General features: G+C 42.5%; 1 protein-coding gene across 1 annotated transcript in view; it reads right to left on the bottom strand.

Annotated features, from left to right (window-relative positions):
- The window catches only part of Mob1b (MOB kinase activator 1B), a 36,804-nt gene extending 22,580 nt beyond the window's left edge, over window positions 1–14,224 (bottom strand). Inside the window, exon 1 of the mRNA XM_032916006.1 lies at window positions 13,418–14,224. Coding sequence (XP_032771897.1) covers window positions 13,418–13,431 — 14 coding nt within the window. The 5' untranslated portion in view covers window positions 13,432–14,224. The remainder of the gene's footprint in view (window positions 1–13,417) is intronic.
- Between the last annotated feature and the right edge of the window lie 9,272 nt (window positions 14,225–23,496).

Here is a 23,496-nt window from a genome sequence, read left to right as displayed (position 1 = left end):
AGCAACATGACTAGGAATGACACAAAAAGTCAACCTCTGGTTTCCACACCAGGTGCCCCCCCCCATAAGCACACGTGCATTAAATGTACCTACTCAATGGATTTAGGAATAGCAAAGATATTATACTATCACCTTCATAAAAGGGGCAATTTTTTTTTGAAAGGGACAATTTGTAACTATTTTATAGCAATAAGCAAAAACATGACCTTCATGTTCTTAAGAGAATTTCTTTGCCACAGCATTAGATTTAACTCCTGAAATAGTTGTTTAAAAGCATCCTGTGGTAATAGTCTCTACTCACAAGACTAATTCCATTTCCACTATCCCTTCTTCACCAAAAACTCAATTTGCTCTGTTATTCTTGACTCTTAGCACTTTTTAGTCAGAGAAGAGCAAACTATACATTTTGAAAATTATTTTGAGGTCTATTGCTTGACTGTTCAGGATTCCTGAAGGGGATTTATTAGTCAAAACCATGAGTGGCTTTGTTGTAGTTCTCTGTGCTTTAAGGCTGGTCTTACTGGGTGGTGGTAGTGCACACCTTTAATCCCAGCACTTGAGGCAGAAGCAGAGGCAGAAGCAGATGGATCTCTGTAGCCCTGTGAGTTCTAAGCCTGCATGGTCTACAGAGCGAGTTCCAGAACAGCCAGGGATACATAAAGAAACCCTGTCTCAAAATGTTAGCATATGTACGGGAGCGGGGGTGCAAACAAACAACAAACAAAAACCCCACTCTATCTTCTATGCTGTCCAGGCTGATCACTGATTCCTGGGCTCAAGTCATTCTCTCCTAAGGGTACATGACTGGCTGGTATTTTCTTACCTAAAGTAAAATACCAAAACAACAGAAAAATGTGTCTTTCAACACTTTTACCCCTACCATTTCTACTTACTCATTCTTTTTTTACACTGCTATGGCTTTACCTTGCTACTCTATTTCCACAAAGACTGTAAAGAACATAGACATAAAAACATAATATCTAATAGTTTCAAATTAAGGAAAAGAACTTGGGCAAACAGTTCAAACAAGTAACAACAGAAGAATATTTAACCTTCCCTTAGAAACAGCAGTACAAGGCTGAGGAAAGCGAGCTCCTGGGTGGGTAAGAGCACTTACTTCCAAAGAGCTCACGGTTGATTCCCAGCAAAACTACTAGGCAGCTCACAACCATCAGTGACTTCACGGCCGGGATAAGGGCAGACTTATGAGCACTGCCTCATACAAGTTGCACATACATACTTACAACCAAAATGCCAGCATGCAAATATGTAAATCTTAAAAGTAAAGAAGCTGGGTGAGATGGCATACATCTACAAGTTTGAAGCTAACCTAGGCTTCATAGTAAACCCCAGGACCTCTGAATTACAAAACAAAACAATGTATAATAATAATAATAATAATAATAACAACAACAACAATACAAAAACTAGCAATAAGGCTATTTACCTATGAGATTTTCCAAATAATGCCATACATTTACTTTCCTTCAAAGTCTTGCTCTTAGTTTCCAATCTCAGAAAAACCAGAGTACCATTAATACATAATATAATAAAAGTACAGAAATTATCTATTATTTATTGGAAATGCTGAAAATTGTTAAAAAAAAATAAGCCTCCAACAGCTATCAAAATGCTGCAATATTCATATCATTGTTGTACCTAACTATAATTTATGGACTGAAACTTTTTATAAACCCAGAATCTTTAGTTCTCCCAGTATTTCCTGAGAATTGTTACTAAACACAAACTTCATTACCTAGATGCACAAATACCATACTTATGGAATCTCACACTGCTTTCATTCCTTAGATATCTACCATAGGCGCTCACAAGGGTACGGGGCAATCACCTGGGGCAGCTGCACAATACCTGGTGCCAGGCCACAGGAAGTAACTAAGACAAGTCAAAACAGAAACAAAACCCCACTAGGTAGCAAATAAGTAAATGAGGACAACTGGAAGACAGATTTTTAGAAAGTGAACAACGGGGGAGGCTAGAAGGAACCCTGTTTTACAGGCCTGAGTGCTGCAAACTCATATAATACATAGACATATACAGATGTTTTTAATGGACATGCATTTGTATGGGTATCTATGTTCTAGCAGTATCCAGGGAAATGACTTAGGAACAGCAAGACATGTATAGCAGTAGGTGTATATGGCATCTATATTTTGTTTTCTAAATACTATTCTCCACTGAATGGAATCAAAGCCCTCAGAGAACTGGCCAGATCCAAAGCTGAGGTAAAGGAAGTGTAAGGTAACCCCAGAAAAGCTTGTGTCAAAAGTGTGGATGTGGGGTTGGGATTTAGCTCAGTGGTAGAGTGCTTGCCTAGGAAGCATGCAAGGCCCTGGGTTCGATCCCAGCTCAAAAAAAAAAAGAACCAAAAAAAAAAAAAAAAAGTGTGGATGTGGGGCTGGAGAGATGGCTCAGTGGTTAAGAGCACTGACTGCTCTTCCAGAGGTCATGAGTTCAATTCCCAGCAACCACATGGTGGCTCACAACCATCTGTAATGAGATCTGGTGCCCTCTTCTGGCCTGCAGTCACATATGTGGGCAGAATGCTGTACATAAAATAAATAAATCTTAAAAAAAAAAAGTGTGGATGTATTTCAAAAGAGAGGTGATCATAAGTGAAAAGGACACAGAAACCAGCATGAACAGGGCTGTCAGCAACCAAAACTGGGACAATCTGAGCACCACCACCGTTAGTAATAGCAGATTCAGACCCTAAGAGACTGAAGAATATTAAGATGGACTCCCCTTCTCTAGAATGTCTTATGTTTGGGTATATATGGTGTATGCAAGCAAGCACAAGTGTGTGTGGGTGTGCACGTGCAGAGACCACAGGAGGATCAGTTGTCCTATTACATCACTTTCAGCATCAACCCCTAGGCTGGGTAGCCAGAGAGCCCCAGCCATCTCCATACTTCCCCACCCCCAGAGCTAGGTTTTACAGGGGTGACTGCTAGGGACTTGGACTCAGATCCACCAGGCCACCTCCCCAGGGTAAGGAGAATCTCTTGTGAACGGTACAGAAGCATCACCTGCCAATTAAAAAGAAAGCCTATGGCCAATGAGCTGAGGCAAGACACAGGAGATGGGAGATCTAAGAGGGAAGGGGAAGGAATGGGTTCTGGGAAAGAGCCAGGCAAGAGGGAGATTCACCCCAAACTCTAGAGTCACATAAACCTGAAGAGAGATAACGAACCATGTAGAAAACATAGAATATCTTATGTTTACAGGTTATATAAAAGTTACGAGCTAGGTCAGGGAACAAGCCAAAATTTATGGCCTAAGCTTTATTCATAAGTGTGTGTGTGTGTGTGTGTGTGTGTGTGTGTGTGTGTGTGTGTTACACACAAACATGATTTGCTAATCCCTGGGAACAACTCTGAGATTGCCTAAGACATTAAAATGTCTGCAGTGAGAACTTCAGCTATGGATAGCCAATAAATATTGTTGGCTACAGAATCCTCAAGACTTATCATGCCACCCTTTCAAATGGCAAAGATAGAAATTTATATTACAGTTATAATTCAAACTAACTTATAAAGAAAGACAGATGCCTTACTTGCTCAAACAAGCACAGAAAATTATCTTTAGCTAAATTATGCACACTGCACATTCCATACATATATGTCATTACAGAAATGTGTATTACCTGTAAAAAGTTTATATGTTCACAGAGAAAAATAACCAAAATAGCAGCCCTGAAAAGATTCATCTCAAGGATGCTAGAAGGATGCTGGATGCTGAGGCATATTTATCCCAGCATCCTGCTACCCAGACTCAGACCACCTGATTAGCCGGCTCATCAAATGGCTAGCTACATCGTCCAGCACCACATATTTTTCCAGCAAGAACTTCAATTAAGCCCTGAACTTTCTCAGCATGCAGAGACTGGACAACAAATGTTACAGCTAACTTTCTTAAGACTGGCCAATCCTTCTTAAAAGGGAAAAAATATCCATAGGAAGGGATACGGAAGCAAAGTTTAGAGCGGCGACTCAGAGCCTGCCCTACATGTGGCCCATATATATACAGTCACCAAAAGTAGGTAAGATTGATGAAGCTAGAAAGTGCATGCTGAAAGGGACTGGATATAGATCTCTCCTGAGAGATACATCCAGAGCATGTCCAATACAGAGGTCAATGCTAGCAGCAATGCTAGCACCGAACTGAGAACAGGACCCCCTTGGGGGGAATTAGAGGAAGTATTGAAAGAGTTAAAGGAGCTTGCAACACCATAAGAACAACAATGCCAACCAACCAGAGCTTCCAGGGACTAAACCACTACTGAAAGACTATACATGGATTGACCCAGGACTCCAACTGCATATGTAGCAGAGAATAGCCTTGTTGGGTCACCAGTGGAAGAGAAAGCCCTTGGTCTTGACAAGGTTGGACCCCTAGTGCAGGGGAATATGGGGGCAGTAAAGGGATGGATGGGGGAATACCTATGGAGGGGGGGACGGGATGGGGGGAAACATGGACAGGAAACCAGGAAAGGGAATAACATTTGAAATGTAAGTAAAGAAATATATCTAAAAAAAAAAAAAAAACTGGCCAATATCCCAAATTTGGGAGTGGGGGGACTCAAAGAAAATGATAACCCCAGGCAGCAGAAAAAAATTTCAAGAGAATAGCACCAATTCCCAAGGGGTAGAGGTGGATGGTTTTGGATCATTCAATGATGGATGTTTGCTGTTGTTTAAGGGGGTGGTTACAAGTTGTTATGTGGTCTTGGACAGGGAAGAAACACAATGAGGACTCTATCCTTTCTTCTCTCCTATCTAGTATTGGGGGGTTTGGGGAGGAAAAGAGGGAAATTATAGGAATAAAGGGTAGTTTATTGAATCTACTCTGAAAACAATAGAGCTACAACTAGCCAAAATTCTTATAGATCTTTGTATATTGATACAAAATTAAAGTTATATTGTTTATATTAGTATGGACTTTGTATACTGATAAAGATTTAGAATTATATATTTTATACCATACTATGTATTATGTTTCAACTATTAAAGTATTGTACCTATGCAATATTAAGTTCTAGTTCTTTTGAAATCTGCTATTACAAACCGTTCAGGATGAGTAAGAAATGCAAATTAGTAGTCAGACAACCAAACTCATTGTTAAGTAGATACTAGTCTATTTAATTACAATAAGATGTTTTCTTTTTTTTTTTAAGGATTTATTTATTTATTTATTTATTTATTTATTTATTTGTATATTTGTATATTGGTGTTTTGCTTGCATGCATGTCTGTGTGAGGGTGTCAGATCCTCTGGAACTGGAGTTACATACAGTTGTGAACTGTCAAGTGGGTGCTGGGAATTGAACCCTGGTCCTCAGTGCTCTTAATTGCTGAGCCACCTCTCCAGCCCACAATAAGATGTTTTCAAAGTTGAACAGATAATAGCTAGAAACAAACAATTCAGATATACTATGGGTAGACAGATGGTCTTCAAAAACCTCACAGATCCACAGGAAATGGCACTTAAGGATGTTTTATTAAACAAAAGGCATTTTTGACAATGAGACCGGTCTGCTCCTGACAGCACCCCCATTTTTCTTCAAAGAAGATGATGAGCATTGAAGAAACTCCACATAGAGTTTGCTTCAAATGTGACAAGTTGGCCACTAAGCAAAAAACTGCCCTTGATTCAATGGCTGACAATATGCTGTCCAACTGGATAGACAAGTGAAATACAGGGAAGTCAACTGCCAAGCTTTGTAAGGACAAGGTAGACAAGTGCTTCACAACTCCTGCTTCACAGTGAATGTCTATACAAGTTCTGAAAGAAAATGATCTAAGTACAGAACTCTAACTCACCAAGACAGGATAGACAGTAGAACATTTTTTTTCCAAAGTTGTCAAATACACACAGACTGGACATTGTGAGTCTAATTCTTACCTCATGGATTTCATAAGTGTTTTTACCTCATGGTTTTCATAAGTGTTCTTATGGTATATAATTTATTATGTAAGGCAAAGAACCTTTTTTTGGAGTAAAAGGGGGAAATGTATAGAGAAAGAAAAAAAAAGCCTATGGCCAATGAGCTGAGGCAGAATTAGAAGGTGGAACATCCAGGAGAGAGAAAGGATTCTGGAGGGAGATTCATTCCAAACTCTGGAGGAGACAGTTGCATTAACCTGAGGAGAGGTAACTAGCTGTGTGGAAGACATAACACAGAACAAACAGGTTAAATAAGTTACAGACAGGCTAGCCAGGAACAAGCCGAAGCTTATGGCCTACGCATTTATTCAGATATGACGAAGGCTCAGAGTTGTTATTTCTGTGCACAAAGAGGCCAGGTGGAAAACTCCAAAGTTACACCCCAGCCCTTTTATTACCTTAGACTGAGTAAAGGAGGAACAATTCCGTAGTAACCAAAACAGCAGCAGCCTCCTCACAGGGCTGAAGGGCAAAGGGACAAGCAAGGCTGCTCAGGCCTCTCTTAACTCCACAGCCCTACCTTCCAATACGCATACAGCTCCACACTGGTGATCACACTTCAATTATCAACTTTAAAGGAACAAAATCCCTATCTTTTTTAAGATTTATTTATTTTAAGTATGTGAGTACACCGTCACTCTCTCCAAAAGACAGCATGGGATCCCATTACAGATGGTTGTGAGCCACCATGTGGTTGCTAGGATTGAACTAGGACCTCTAGAAGAATAGTCAGTGCTCCTAACCTCTTAGCCATCTCTCCAGCCCCCAAACATCCCTATCTTAATACAAACTAAGTTTCCTTACATTAAACCCTACATAAATTTGTAGGTGATGAGAGAATTAGAACTCTTGAAATCATTATAAAAATAAGTTAGATAAAAAGCTAGGACACACGCGCGCGCGCGCGCGCACGCACACACACACACACACACACACACACACAAAAGCTAGGACACTAAAGGGAATGAGTTAAAACTAGAATGAGGACAGAACCAGTTACATAGAATCAGAATATTTATACAAAATACTAATTACAAGGAGGAACAGAAAGGAAAAGTAACAGCAAAACAGCAAAGGATCCTGGTAGACAACTTAAACACCAAAATCAAGACCACCAGTAATAATAAGGGTGGCTCACACCTTCACCCACACTTGGGAAGCAGAGGCAGGCAGATCTCTAAGTATGAGGCTAGCCTGGTCTACAGAGTAAGTTCCAGGACATCAAGGGCTAGAGAAATCTGGGGGCGGGGGTTGGGGGAGACACCACACACCAGTAATAGACAAAATACACAGTATTAGACAAATGTGATCAGATGCCATAAAAAACAAAAACCAAGCACTACTTCAGTGACACTTCTACCCCATACACATAACCTATGTGCATAAGAAAACAGAGAAACTAAAAGGGACGGACATTCTATAGAAATGGCCTCAAAGGGTAAAGGTCATGAAAGAAAACTGAAGAAATATTTTAGTTAAAAAAACTGTGGGGCTAGCAACTTGAGCTTCTTGATCAAGCCCTGGGTTTCACCTCCAACACTACAGGGGACTGAAAGAACTCTATGTGTGTCCTATCTGTGTGTGTGTGTCTGTTCATATGTGTCTCTGTCCACCTGTGTGTGTCTACCTGTGTATATGTGTCTCACCTCACTCTGTGTGTGTGTGTGTGTGTGTGTGTGTGTGTGTGTGTGTGTGTGTTACTCTGAGATGTTAAAGTTACTGATAGGATCTCTAGGTAAGGAACATCTGTACAATCTTTGAATAGTCTTTTTAAAGATAGAAAACTTATAAAATAAGAAAAGTTTTTGATTTTGGTTTTTAAGACAAGGTTTCTCTGTATAGCCTTGGCTGTTCTAGAACTCACTCTGCAAACCAGGCTAGCCTCAAACTCAGTGATTCACCTCCCTCTGCCTCCCAAGTACTGAGATTAAAGGCTTGCACCACCATGCCTGGCTAAAATAAAATGTTAATTCAGCAAAAGGATAGATTTTACAGCTGAAATTTGTAATTAGTGTTATAAAATTTAATTATTATTATGATAATTACTTGAATTCTAATTAATTTTTCTGATTATTTACAGCTTACTATGGAATCGGAGATATTATAAAAACAGTCTTACATTCATTAGTGCTATAGTTTGAACATGGGCAGCAATATTCCCTGAAAGGTTAATTTGCTAAAGGGGCTGTTTTGGGGACCATGATCTTGTGTGGATCCCTCAAACTCTGGCCATCAGGCTTGCATGTATACCCTTTGACCAGCTGAGCCATTTCACTGGCCCAAAAGTCTATATGCACCGTCACAAAGAAACTGACATGTCTACATATGGGAAGGATCATTTATTTATCGGTGACAAATTACAGTTTGTATAATGTGACAGAAAATACTTGCAAAGTTATACCAAAAATACAAACTATAGTTATCTGGGAAGCTTTAGTTATAAATTATATTCTCTGACTTTTTGAGGCAAGGTCTCACTATATGTCTATCACAGGCTGGTCTCAAACTGGAGTCCTCCTGCTTCCTGAAGATTACAGACATGGACCAGCAAGACCATCATTGTTTTCTTTCTTTTCTTGTTTTGTAATATCTCCAGTAAACTAATTTAATACTAATGTAAGAATGAGTTATAATATTGTTTTAAAGTTTCTCCTTTGTCTTCCTGTTGTGTTAATGACAAAGCCCTAGAAAAGGACTCTACCAGTACAAACATAATACTAACTGCTAACAGAGACTATTCTGGAAACAGCTTTGACTTGAAAACCATCTTTTAAAAGTACATGTTAGGGCTGGAGAGATGGCTCAGAGGTTAAAAGCACTGTCTGCTCTTCCAGAAGTCCTGAGTTCAATTCTCAGCAACCACATGGTGGCTCACAACCATCTATAAACAGGTCTGGTGCCCTCTTCTGGCCTGCAGGCATACATGCAGGCAGAAAGCTGTATGATGTATTCATAATAAATAAATGTTTAAAAAAAAAAAGTAAATGTTATATGAACTAAGGATTAGATCACTGATAGCACACCTTCTTAGCCAACAGGAGCCCTGGCCAGCATGAGGGGTGGGGGAGGATAGATATAAACATAAACATGTCATTGAATCAATTACCCACAAGACAGTATAGGATCATATCCCAGATCCAGACAAATCAATTATACCTTATACTGAGTACATAACGTTTTTTTTTGTGCCAGTTTCATATCTAAAAAGTTGGATTCCTGATAGTCATTTAACTAAGTTCTCTAAAGTACTGAGTGCCCAGGCTGGAGAAATGGTTCAGCAGCTAAGTACACTTATAGGTCTCCCAGAAAACCCACGTTCAGTTCACAGTACCCATCCATCTGTAACTCTGGTTTCAGGGGATCCAATGCCCTCTTCTGGCCTCCAAAGGCACTCCATGCTGCATGGTTCACAAAAGACAAGCAAAACATTAACATATATAAAATAAAATGAATAAACTTTTAAAGTACCCAGTACCTGGCTCACACTAAAAATTCACCTATTTTGCTATTAATTAACTTGTGATAGAGGAAAATAGTAATGCACTAAAATCAGCTAACGCATTTGCTTCAAAGTGAAAAATAGGGATGGTGGGTTAGACACAGAAAAGAGGACAAGAGAGAAAAACACATGAATGTGAACTCAAATAAAATGCTGGATCTCAGCAGGGCAGAGGTGGTGCACACCTTTAATCCCAGATGGATCTCTGAGGTCCATGCCAGCCTGGTCAACAGAGTGAGTTCCAGAACAGCCAGGGCTACACAGAGAAACCCTCTTTTGAAACAAAACAAACAAAGAAAAGCAAACAAACAAAAGGCTGGGTCTTTTTTCTTACATTGTTACTGTTACAATAGAAAGATGGAAGGTATCCAACACAGTAACTAATACATAGTTCCTTCCTTTCTCCCTTCCATTTCCAAACCACTTTGGTTTCTCCTGTATAGAAGTAGAATGACTAACATTCATTCATATCCCTAACCATCTCTTGATACATAGTTAACTACATTATTTTAACTCTATCAAAAGTCTTAGGTCAGAAAATAACTTTCATTTTTTCATTACTTCTCAAAAGACTCTTAAAATGCTAGAAACAAAAAGAATACAACATAGTTTTTAATGACTAATTACCAAGAATCACTTTTATTCTAATTCCTCTGCATTTTATATACATAAATTATATATAGAGAGAGAACCTACCACCAACAACCACAAAAACCTTAGTAAAGAAATCTGTTTTCAAAAGACGGGACCACAATCCTCAGTTGGTAGGTTATTGTAATTTTTGTCTCTCTAGTAAAATAGTGAACTTTGAAGAGCCCATTTGCTGAGAAGTAAAATGTACTATTTCCTCCTTTCTTTCTTAGAGAACTCTTACCTTTCACTAAATAGCACCCAATTGTTTTCATAAACCTCCTGGAAACCAACCTAGAACAAACTGCTTCCTAGGCTTCGGGACCTTCTGAGTGCACTATGCCCATTAGAGATGACTAATACGTGGTCTACTGTCTCTGGAGTACCCAGACTCTCCATATAGGCATTTGAGGAACTGGGTCTACAAAGTCAATTGAAGTTTTTATCCGGTTCCTATACTCACCATCTGGGAGTTCACATTAATCTGCAGATACGCAGAGGTCAATGTACAACACAACCAGTTTAGCTCAGCCTTTTCACACAATGCAAGTAAAATTTACCCTGAGCATCTGTACAAAAGTTATGCAAAAGTATCACTCTGGAGAGCTGTGTGCCTACCAGGACTGCCCTTAACCTGCCTCCAGTCCCTAGACAAGAGTTCTTTACCCTGCCTTACTTTGTTCTACAGCACGTCTGTTGTTCTTCCACACTAACTTACTGACAGTTAATCCGTGTGGTCACTGAGTGAAACATAAACTCCACTAGGCAGGAAGTGCATCTATCTTATCCTAAGTATACTCAGTGTCTGCGCTAGTGCTAGAGCACAGTAAGGTTGTGGGGTCTGTGATCACTAAAGCTTTCCTTCTCAGATGACTCATCCTGTCCTACCCTATCTCTCACTAGCCTATTTCCTCTGCTTCATCTACTTACAGTAACTTTCCCAAAAAGGTTTCAAGAACCAGAGGATATCTATACTTAACTCTTAATTTTTCTTTCTCTGCTTCCCCTATATAATATACTATCAAATAAAAATTGCCAGATTAAATTTTTGTTTCTTTTTTAGTCAGAGTCTCACTATTAGCCCTGGTTGGCCTGGAACTCTCTAAGTAGACCTGGCTGGCCTGGAACTCAGAGATCCACCTGAATCTGCCTCTAAAATGCTAGGATTAAAGTCATATGCCACCATGCCTGGCTCCATCCACATTAACATTTTTGTTTTGCTAAACTAATAGGTAAAACGTGTTGAGAGTATGTTAAGGGCAATTCTTACCTGAGAAAGCTTTCTATTTGTGATCTTGCTAGAAAAAGTGTTCCCCAAATAGTACAAACTATCTAAATGATCACATTAGTTATAGCAATAGTCTTACATAACTAATATTCATCAGTTAAAAATGAACTAATCTACCCCGTGTCTGCACTTAATACAGCGGCACATAAAAACAGGACACTATTACATTGTATTCAGGAAGCAGCACTAACCCCTTTCCAATCACCCAGTTTCAGCCAAATATGGCCCTCCTACACTTCAACCATGTTAGCTTCTGAGTTCCAAAAGACACACGACTGTCAGCACCAACCATCCACGCTGCGATCTGACAGCTTTTACATTCTTGAATACAGAACACTCAGCATGGGAGGCTTGGGTATGTTGACTAAAGGTAAACTATGAGACAGACAACTTACTACATAGGCCACTGGGTCTCTCTCCTCTACTACTGACAAACTCAGGATCAGCCCAGGATAAATTTACTATTGAGTTCAAACGTTGTCAGGCAGGTTGACACAAGCCAGACCCTGTGCCTAGGAGAAAAATGTGTCCAGGGAGAGACTTTTGTCATGTTCAGCTTTGCCCCAAAACCCTAAAAGAAATGGTACCCTAAATATGAGCATGTGAAAATAGGGGTGCTACCATGAAATGGCTAAAACTATGGGAGTAGGAAAGAGAATTTAAAGAGAAAGGCATGGCTGAATTGTTTGCTCCACAACAATAAAGTAGCATTTATGAGGTGGATTACAGTCCTGGAGGGTCTGTTTTTATTTTGGTGTTAAATTAGCTTTCCAAGGACCTGGGTGACTCTGAGAAAGCTTTCGAAAGAGTTACTCTTCAGTGTAACCTCAAGGTCCTGAAATTCTAAACCCTTGCTGTCTTATTTGTGTGCCTTGATTCCCACGTTTCCCTCAAACTGGTCTGAAATACATGGTGAGCAGAATGATGCCCAGCATTAACTGCAAGGCTGGAGCATTAACTCACAAACGACTGGAGAACTACAGCTCAGGACCTGAATTAACAATCCTGGGCACATTAATAACCCACGTCCTATCTGGAAGGTAAATGAGAAAATATGACCTCTACAAACCAAGAAAGCATTGCAAGAAGCGGGGTGCTCAAGTCCCAGGCCCTCAAGCAGCCCTGTTTTGAAATCACCTCTATGGAACTTGGCTCTCAATTTCTCAATCCTAAGACCTGACAAAGATGTTAAAGGGGTCTGAAGTAGCCAGATAAGAACAATCCATCTTCCAGGCTTGAGACTCGGAAAACAGCGATTGGCAGCTGGCACTGAGCCGGAGACCTGGCAAGCATTGGATGACAGTCAGGAGAGTGGAGGTAATTGTGGAAATACACAGATGCACACACAAGTGGGAGGTGAGCTTGCAAACACACACACACACACACACACACTTCTATATCGAGAGAAAGAGACAAAAAGACAGAGACAGACGGAGACAGAGGCAACAAACAGGGCAGAGAAGCGAAAACCAAGCTGGGTAGAGAAATGCAGACAAGGACACTGGAGTCCATGGCCCAGGTAGCACAGAGGACTGAGAAGCACGGCCCAGACAGCAGCACCAGAAGGATGAGAAGGCAGAGGCCCGACAGCACCAGGAGAACAGGGAGGCAGGGCCCCCTTCAGCACCAGGAGGATGGGGAGGCAGGGCCCACTTCAGCGCCAGAAGGATAGGGAGGCAGGGCACCCCGTCAGAACAGGAGGGCAAGGAGGCAGCACGCTCCCCGCCCCCTGACAGCACCAGGACAAGGAGGCAGGGCACGGGTAGCACCAGGAGGACAGGGAGGCAGGTCCCCGGACAGCATCAGGAGGACGGAGAGGCAGAGCTGGGCAACACCAGGAGGACAGGGAGGCAGGGCCGGGCAACATCAGGAGGACAGGAAGGCAGGGCCCCCGACAGCACCAGGAGGACGGGGAGGCAGGGCCGGGCAACATCAGGAAGACAAAAAGGCAGGGCCGGGCAGCACATGGAGGTCGGGGCCTTCGGAGGTCGGGCCCAGGGGGCGGCGGAACAAAGCCGGCGCGACCGGGCTACTTACAACAAGAAGCTCATGTCGGCCGCGGCGTGGGCTGCGGGCTCGGCAGAGCGAAGCTTGGGGCAGCGGGCCTGAATCAGAGGAAAAGCAAGGGCGGGAGGAGGACGCGCGCCGGCGGCGGGGCGGCCACAACTTCTTCGGCTTCGCTACTTCCAGCGGCCAGCGGACCGGCGGGCGGAAATGGAAGACCTGGATTCGGCTAGCTCGGCGGAGTGGAAACGGAGCGGCGGAGGAAGCGCCGCCCGCCGCGTCCTCTCCGCCAGCTCCGCGCCCCCGCGACGAAGTCTCGCGAGAGCGAGCTCCGGCGCCCCGCCCACCTCGGGATCACCTTCGGGTCACCTCGGCCTCCCACGCTGACCCGCCGCAGGTTTGCCCGAGCACGTGGCCCGGGGTCGCGGCCCGGCGTCCGGAGCAGCTCCACAGTGACCGGAGCCCAGCGGGGAAGTGGACTTCCATTCCAAGACGCCTGGGTCTAGTAGAGAGGGAGGGAGTCGCCATCAAAGAGGACAGCGGAAGGCCCTGGACTTGCTTTCTGTGCTCTGATTTCGGCAAGCACCCCACGAACTGAGCTAGGGAAACTGAGGGAGCCAAGGAGAACTGAGGTCCAGAGTGGCAGGGAGGCTGATTATCCGTGGCCATATGGATTTAACCAGTTGTGGAGTCCCTTCTAAGACCTAACGCACAAAACTTATTATTCAGCCTGGCACTCGGAGGATCTTTAATTCTCACATGCTTAAGAGGCTGAGGGCCAAGCTTTATATTTAGATAAGAATGGTTGTCTCCTGAGATGGTTCAGCCACCAAGCCTGATAGCCTGGAACCCACATAGTAAAGAGAACCAGTTCCCACAAGTTGTCCTCTGATTTCCACACAAATTAAATAAAGTGGTTAGTGCGTGGTGGTGCTTGCCTGAATCGCCACACCTGAGATTGAGACAGAAGGATCACAAGTTTGAAGTAAGGCAAGACAGCACAGGAAGATTGGGGGGAGTGGAGGTTGCTTGACTTTCTACCACATGACTAGGATAGGACCGCATTAACGATCGACTTAGAAAAATAAGGTTCACTTTTTTAAATATAGGAGACAGTAGTCTTTACTCTCACCTGATAGGAAATTTAATGAAACAATGTGCATATATTAACCCAATTTGAGCTTACCATTCCAAAGAAGATACTTGAAGGCGATACAAATATTAAATGTATCCTATTTCATTGATACACCTGTAGCCGGCTGTGTTGGCTAATTGGTTTTAAAAACCTAAATGCAAGAAACCAGAACCTTGCATTATCTCAAGAACAGCAAATAATAATTTGCAAAGATAACAGAGGACCAGGTATGGTGGCACATGCCTTTAAGCCCAGAACTGGGAAAGCAGAGGTAGGCAGATCTGTGAGTCCAAAGCCAGACTGGTTTACATATGGAATTCAAGGCCAACCAGAGATACATGGTAAGATGCTGTCCAAAAAAAAAAAAAAAAAAGAAAAGAAAAAGGATTTACTGTAATAAAAACAATAGGTTGGTGATGTAATAGCCTTGTTTTCGAAACTTCATGTAATACTATATGGTATATAATTCCATAAAGGTCTTCTAAAGGTGAGATTTACCTCACCAGGTTAGAGACCATTTGAGGAAGAATAGTTGAGTCAGAGCCCCATTCTCACCCACTCTCTATTGTGGTTCTGGCAGCCAGACATGGCTATGTGCTTAGAAAAGGCTGCAGGGGCAGGTAGATATGAGTTTGAAGCCAGCCTGGGACTATATTTCCAGACACTAACTCAAAGAAACAGTAAGGTGAAGCTTCTGATTATTATAAAAATCTTTGGATTGGATTGGCTTGGTTTGTTTCTTTTTATTTTTTGAGACAGGGTTTCTCTATATAGCCTTGGCTGTCCTAGACCTTGCTTATAGACCAGGCTGGCCCTGAACTCAGAGATCTACCTGCCTCTGCCTCCTGAGTGCACATACTACCACCACCTCACTATTACATGATCTCTAAGAAAGTTTTCAGTTCTAAAGTTCTGTCCTGCCAAAGGTTCTGTCCTTCTAAAACCTGGCCCACAGTTCTTACCTGCTTCCTGATTTCGCTTAGGTGGCCCTGCCTTTGGTTTGATGTAAGTCTATGCATCTTATACTGAATCAGGAAAAAGACTGGCGGAGGGAAGGAAGCCTCTGCCAGTCTAACTGCTGAGTACTGGTCTGTCACATCACTGGAAATGCCTCGTTGACTTGGCATCCTTAAAAATGAGAGAAATGTCATGTTACTAATACAGAATGTTTAAAGTCTGTAAGGTTAGACTTTAAATCAAGCAGTGACTGTCTTCGGTATACTAGAAGGAATTTGGGGATCAGAATTGCATTCAAGTTGATGTTTTTAATAGTGATAATTTCTCCTTTATCCCACTTTCTAAAATTTCTTTTTCAATTCTGGAGTGTGAACATACCAACATTTTCATCTCTCTCTCTCTCTCTCTCTCTCTCTCTCTCTCTCTCTCTCTCTCTCTCTGTGTGTGTGTGTGTGTGTGTGTGTGTGTGTAGAGTAGTGTGTATATAGGTGCTCCCATGTGTAGAGTCACAAGGCTGATTTTAGGAGTCTTCCTCAATTGCTTTCCACCTTTATTTGGTGAGGCACAGACTCTTAGGTGACCCCAGAGCTCACTAACTAATCTAGCCAGCTTCCTATGGAGATCCCAACCAGGTCTTCCGAGCCACAGGAATTATAGGTGGGTGGCCATGCTCACCTGGCATTTACCTGTATTGCTATGTTAGTGACATTTAACTACGAAGCCATCTCCCCAGACCTGAAGTTTTGATTCTATTTATGTGTGTAAAGTGTGCCTACATGTTTGTATGTGCAGCATGTGTTTCAGATGTCCTCAAAGGTCAAAAGGGGACATTCAGTCCTTGGAATTAGAGTTACAGTTGGTTGTCAGCTGCATGATAAAGGTGCTGGGAACCAAACCTGGGCCCTCTGCAGGAGAAGCAGGTCCTTAACTGTTGGACCACTTCTCTAATCCCCAAAGGTTAGGTTTTTTAGAAAGTTACTCTGTCAGGTTGTAGAGCCTGGGCAGAGTGGGCAGGAGAAAAGTGGCATCAGAAGAGGGTAGAAATAGGCAGAAAGAAGACAGGGGCTTCCAGTCCTCAACATGTAATCCAAGAGTACAAGAAGTTAAGAAACATCAATAATAATACAAAATTAGAATAAATTTAAATATTGAGCATACACAAAAGGCCGAAGGTCACCACACAGCTCACGATCAGCTTTTTACCCTGCTAGCATTCCACATGGAAGTCACTGTCCCTTGTAGAGAACAGACTGTAGGTATACAGCATTTCCAATGCCGTAGACTTCTGAAATTGTCCAATTGGTTCTCAGTAACTAAGAGCTTATTTAAGATGGTATTGTTCATAGAAATGAGGAAAGAAAGACGATGTAAAACCAACTGCTCTTGAAATTGGCAGTATGGATGAGGAAAGAAAGGAGCCAAGGGTGCCTGGGGTTTTTGCCTTGGACGATTAGAGGGTAATGCTGCCATTTGTGGAAGAGAAGACGTGGGTCAAATTAGGAAACACAGCCAACGGCTCCATTTTGGACATGTCCACTTCGAGGTGTCTGTAAGATCAAGTTTTGGCCTCCCTGTGATGCCTAGGAGAAATCTGAACCCAGAACATCAATGTAGGAGTCTTCAGTAACTGCATGGCTTTTCAAAGCTCAGAAGGAGCTTTAAATAGGAAATTATGCCAGGTAAAAATAGAGCAAGCAAGTGTTGAACATCTGTGTTTCTCCTTTCTTTAATTCTCTTCCCAAAATAGAAACAGCGTCTCATCGAGCCTCTAGATCTAATTTACCAACTCATAAAAACTACAGGTGAGAAAAGGATGTTAGGTTTTTTTAATTAAAATTATACCACACGCAATCAGCAAACTTCAGAATGTGGGGAAACTGTGCCAGACCCTATTCCTTCAACAAAAGAAAGCCATGGAAGTTGGTGGTCAGCTTTCTGTTACTGTGACAAAATACTTGATAATCAGCCCAGTGGGGCTGAATTATGTTTATACCCATAGTCCTTTACCAGAGAGGCTTCTTTCTGTAGTAGGAAGCTGTTAACAGCTTATAACTGGTTAAAGTACTGAAAAACAGTAACTGGTAAATATTCAGCCCAAGCGAGACATCCATAACAACCCACCACATGTATATAAAGATAAATTAATTCCGCTTTTCCTTCCCAGCCTCTGCTCCCAGAATGACCACTCTGCGATTATTATTGAATGTGTGGTCACAAGCTTCAACTCATTCCTAACTAGCTCATAACTTGTTTAACCCATTCAAACTATTCTGTCTACCTTTGGTGAGTTACCTCTCCTTGAGTCCCAGCCCACTTCTTCCTTCCGGTCTCCTTAGCATGTCCCTCAGCATCTCAGTTGAATCTCTCTCTACTACTTGCTGGTTTGTGTCCATTTCCTCACTGCGCTCTTAAATCTCTTTTATACTCTCACTAGTTCCCAGAATCCTCTCTTCCTGACAGTGTCCCACCTCCTATTTCCTGCCTTAGCTCATCTGCCATAGGCATTTGTATTGACAGATGATGCTTGTAAGAGATTCTGTCTACACACATGGCTCAGGAAACAAGGAGTGGAAAGGATATAAGAGCTGGAGGGCAGGAAGGAGCTCTGTGAAAGTCTCCGGACTGCTGCAGCCTCTGCGCTTGCAAACGCTGCAGCCATGATTGCCTGAAGGAGATCAAGTCTGGATCAATCAATCAGCCTTCCAGACGGCAGCACTAATTGTACTCAGTGGGTTCAAAATGAAAAAGACAGCAAAATGGGAAGGGGATATGGGGGAAAGGAGGGAATTGGGGTTAGACTTGATCATGATACATGTATACAGATTTGAATTGCCAATGAATAATAAAAGATGTTTTCATAAAGTTGCTAGAAGTAATAGTCTTTTTTTTAATTAAAGGAACCATTCAACCCTCACTAGCATCTTTTTGCATCTACTTTTTTTTTTTCTTTTCTTTTTTTCGGAGCTGGGGACCGAACCCAGGACCTTGCGCTTGCTAGGCAAGCACTCTACCACTGAGCTAAATTCCCAACCCTCTGCATCTTTTTAAAGATAGTCTTTCAACTATAAAACTAAAACCAGACACTACTAATGTCAGAGGGGAAAAATGCTTACTTCAGCCCAAATTCTTAAAAATCCTTAAGAAGCCATTCTCGTTCGATTCAGAAAAGTGCTCTACTTCTGGAAGAATAGACATCAAAACCTCAAATCTAGGAAAAGGTATCTGGTGACAAAGCCTTTGTAACCTGATAAGATGCATTGTATAGATAGTTATGGTAATTATTACATCTAATTAGTTCATTACATAAGTCTGGTTTTGCAGCTACCATTTGTCAAATATTTCTATGAGTCAATCACTTTAAGTTTTACACATTTTATTTCTTGTTTTTTAATTTGCCTCATAATGCTTCATGGGGCTAATATTAGTGTTGCTTTTCCCATTTTATAGACAATGGAAGAGTATAACTTGCTCAACCAGATCCCAGCTAGTAAGAACAACTGAGCTTAGGAAACTCCATCTCCCCCCTTGCTCCTTCTCCCAGATAGACTCAGTGAAAATGAATATGTCCTAAGTAGATGAGGCATGTCACAAATTCTACTTCCTGTAGCCAGCAATTCAACCTGACTTTGTCTCATCAAAGATAAACTGCAGTTACAAATGCTTACGGAGGGGGTTGGGGATTTAGCTCAGTGGTAGAGCGCTTGCCTAGCAACCGCAAGGCCCTGGGTTCGGTCCCCAGCTCCGAAAAAAATAAAAAAGAAAAAAACAAACAAACAAATGCTTACGGAGACAGAGTGATTTGACCTAGAAAAAATGGAGGAGTCCATGGAGATGCGCAAGAGTGACTACTGTGCAGACATGGAGACCTGAGTTAGGTGCCCAGCACATATAAAGCCAAGCATAGTTGGACATCGTGGCCCAAGTCCTTGATACCAGAACAAAGGAGGGAGAGGCTCACAGATCTCTGTGAGCCTCAAGCCAACCCTTGCTACATGAGATGCTGTCTCAAAACAATAACAAGCAAACCAAACAAACAAATAACAAAAAACAAACACGGACACACTGGCCATGGTTTGTATCCACAACACTGGGACACAGGAGGAGATGGGGATTCCAGAGGTTTCCTGGCTCTGTAGCCAATCCAGCTAAAATGGCCAGGTCCCAAATCAGTGGGCAGTGGGCTAGGAAAACAGCTAGCATAGGTCCTCCATATGTGCACACAGAGGCAAGTACAATTATACATGTGCACACGCATTCAACACATGAGGCACAAGAGGATGGTATCTCTTGATGTATTTATTTTTTAAAAAGACAAGAATAATAAAAACTTATTTTAAATAAGTCTTTGCTGAAGAGGGAAGAAATCTCTTGGTCACAAACCTAATAAAATACTTCTATTTGAAGTTGTTCTGTCTTTGCAGATGGGGTCTGTGCATAGAGTGACTAGATTTACTTAAACATTGAGTGTCTGTGAGGGGCTTCTATGGACAAGAAGGGGTATGTATGGAAGACATACCCCTATCTCAGGAATGCTATAGCTAAAAATAAGTAAATAAGCATAATTAAAAATTATATTGTGAGAGAAATGTAACTTTTATTTGCCTGATGTAATTGTCGTCTCTGAGGCTTACTGCCTCCAACTGTTAACCTAGGCCTCGTCCTGGAAGCTTCTAGCCACAGTCTTATCTAAGCCCAGAATGTTTTCTGCCTCTGTGACTTCCTGCTGAATGAGTTCATCCTTTCCAGTTCTTTCTGAGCTCTGGATGGCAGGTTCGACTCTGCTGTTCTGGATCAAACTCTTCACAAACTCCTCAATATGGCTTCTCTTTCTCTCCCTCTCCTGAGTGGCTCTGCTTGGCCTTGCATTAACTCTAACAATCTATGCTAACCTTCTGGCTCCTACTCATTCCCTGGCTCGTTATGTTCACCCGTATCTAGTTTTTCTCTCTTCAATCTGTCTCTGTACAACTGTCCTGGTCAAAACTGCCTCTCTGCACTAACCCATAAGTATCGTCCCCGTCCTCTCTCTTTTCTCATAAGAGCTGGGCATATCCTACTCTGTCAAATCTTTCTCTGATTCATCACTTTGTCTGCCACTCAATTAGACATCACTTTTAAACAGGGTCCTTCCTTCTACAAACTACCTTTATTTTGGGAGATTAAAGGTGTGTACTAAGGGTGTTTCTGTATTCCAGCCAGAAGGATTAAAGTGTGTGCTAAGGGTTAAGCCACACCACAACTAGAAATGGCTTTTTTTTTTTTTTTAGGTAAATAAATGACACAGTCTTGGGGTTCACGGTGTGATCAAAAGTCCTGCAACAGAGAAAGGTCTGTGTTTATATGTGATTGTGTATTAAAGGGATATCTCTTGCCAGGTGTGATGGAATATGCCTTTAATCCCAGCACTGAGGAGGCAGAAGCAGGTGAATCTCTATGTATAGAGGGCCAGCCAGATCTTCTCAAATAAACAAAGGGTGTCTCTCGTTTTGGTGATCAGAGTATTGGATCCTGTGTGTTCAGAGGTGAATAGTGTGGAGGGAGGACCTGGAGATGTAACTCTGTGGTAGAGGGTTTGCCCGGCAGGGCAGGCCCTGGGTTTAACCTGTAACGTTCTCTAAGAAGACTGGACACTGTGAATTTACTTCTCACATTTAAATGACCACTGCCTTTATTGGAAGACATGGTGGCACAAGCCTTTATTCTCAGCACTTTAGAGGCAGAGGCAGGCAGGCAGTTCGAGGCCAGCCTGGTCTATGTAAAGTTCCAGGACATCCAGGGCTAATAAGAGAGACCATGTGTAGAAAAAACAAAAAGAACAACTACTGTTTGCATTTATAAACAGCATAACTTAATACAAAATATGTTATAAATAAAAATACGTTACAAATACAAAATAAAGAGTTAAAAAGAGTGAGATTCTTCTCACTTTTGAAGCACAACAGGGAAATTGATTCCACTCCCCACCCCCACAAGAGTGAGCTTCACAGGACTTTTTAGGAAGTGCTATTTTTAGCATAAGTTTGAGGATCTCAGTTCATAGGACATTATAAGAGCTTTCACGTGAGCCGGAATGGTACTCAATACCAGAATGGTACTAAGTCCAAGTACTAGATCAATCCCAAAACCTGAAAAAAAAGTTACCAAGATCTCAGGATAGATGACATCACCTGCTGACCTGAGTCTGATACCCAGATCTCTGGTGACACTAATACTGGCCCATGCACTGTGGCCCGTGCACTGTGGCACATATATACTCTCCCCACACACACACACACACACACACACACACACACACACACACACACACACACACACACACACATGCGGCACATACTTGCACTTAAAATATAATATAAAATGGACCTTGTACTTTTTTCAGTAAACGTTGAATTTTATTTCTCTGTCAAAAAGTTTAGCGTTGCCCAAATTTGTCTTCCCCACAAGATGTAAAAGCAATTACTCCTTTAGTCTGCTGCATGAAGGTGAGAAAAGAGAATCCTTTCAACGGTATCCAAAGTCACCTCTCACAAATGCGCAGGCCATTGCCAAGACCCCAAGTCTAAAATTAACTCTACCAGCTGTGATGCAGTTTGCTAAGTACAACACATGCAGTCAGGGAACTCCGTCAGCTTGGGTCGTGTGCTACTTTAATCCAGTCTGTTTGCTTGAGGTGCCCGTTGTGCACAAGACATGGTAACAAAGCAGCCCAGATATATACGGAGACCAAACAAGTCTCTCCTTGAATCTCAGAAAAGCCTGGAAACGGTGTGGGGGATGGAGGAGTTTGCCAGAAAGGGGCTTAACTTTTAACCTTGTGGACGGTTCTCAGAAAGCAGGCTGCTGATAGGCTGTCAGCGATCAAGAGATGCAGATGGCATTTCAAGGAGGCTATGTTTTTAAGCCCATCATCTCCTCGAGGTCCTGTAGCCCGAAGGACCATATATAGACATAAAGAGCATCCCGAGTGGGTGCCACTTAAAAATACTGTAAGACCCAGCAGCTGTTGCTTTCACCGGCACAAGTTCGCAATTGGCTGAGTAAAACCTCGCTTGCTGTGAGAGCAGCAGCCGGCTGGGTGGTGCCTTGGGTTTACGCTGTTTCCTCCTGCTCACTCTCTACCTCAGAATCACAGACAGCAACCCTCCCCCGGGCGAATGAAAGGAATCAGTTATGACAATTTAAGAATTTGCATAAATTTAAAGAATGAAATGTGTCACCTTCCAGAGGCAAAGACTGGAGAAATGCTGTGAGAGTAGGCTATGTAGTGAGTTCCCGGCCAAAGAAAAGAGGGAAGAAAGAGGAGGAGAGGAGGAACAAAAAAGACGGTATTCATCTTGTACATAGCTTTGAGTCTCTGCCTGTAAGACTGCTGGAATCCAAGGACCCCAGGCACTCCCTCATCTTGACCATTTGTTCGCCCTCAGCAATGGCCGTTGCTACACCTGCTTCTTGGCATGTCTGCATGTTTTCGTTAGTTGTCATAGTCATAACCATAGCAACCTGAAAGAGCTATAATCCTCTTAGAGCTGGACAGATGATGTTCATTCCACCTTATACAACACACTTACCCTGCCCTGCACCGACCAGTAAGAATCTGATCACATAGAGCCAAACCACTTCTTATGCCTCGGAGGAAATATTGCAATCCTTCCCAGCTATTACTGTGCTTGAGGGCTCTATGGTCTCAAAGGGTCCACGAAGGAATCCCTCTGGTATGTTTTATAAAACCAAGGATATGTTTAATAGAGCATGTATGGTGCGGTGAGGGGGAGGGTACCTCAGCAGGCCCATGCTAAGGCATCGCCTCCCCCTCCCCAGGTACTAGGGCGTGTAGTATAGAATAGGGTTTATTTGGGGCATGGGAAGAGGAGTTGAGAAGAGTAGAGAGAGAGAAAGAGAAGGGACAGAGAAAGAGAAGAGGCCCTCGTGGAAAGAGCGGAGGAGGGGTTGAAAGCAATGAGGGAGGAAGCGAGGAGAGGGAGGGAGGAGGGGAGGGAGGGAGGGGGAGGGAGGGGAGAGA

The sequence above is a fragment of the Rattus rattus genome, chromosome 11, assembly GCF_011064425.1.
Source record: "Rattus rattus isolate New Zealand chromosome 11, Rrattus_CSIRO_v1, whole genome shotgun sequence".
NCBI classification, from domain to species: Eukaryota; Metazoa; Chordata; class Mammalia; order Rodentia; family Muridae; genus Rattus; species Rattus rattus.
The sequence above is the reverse complement of the archived record's forward strand: the minus strand, read 5'-3'. Positions and strand labels throughout refer to the sequence as shown.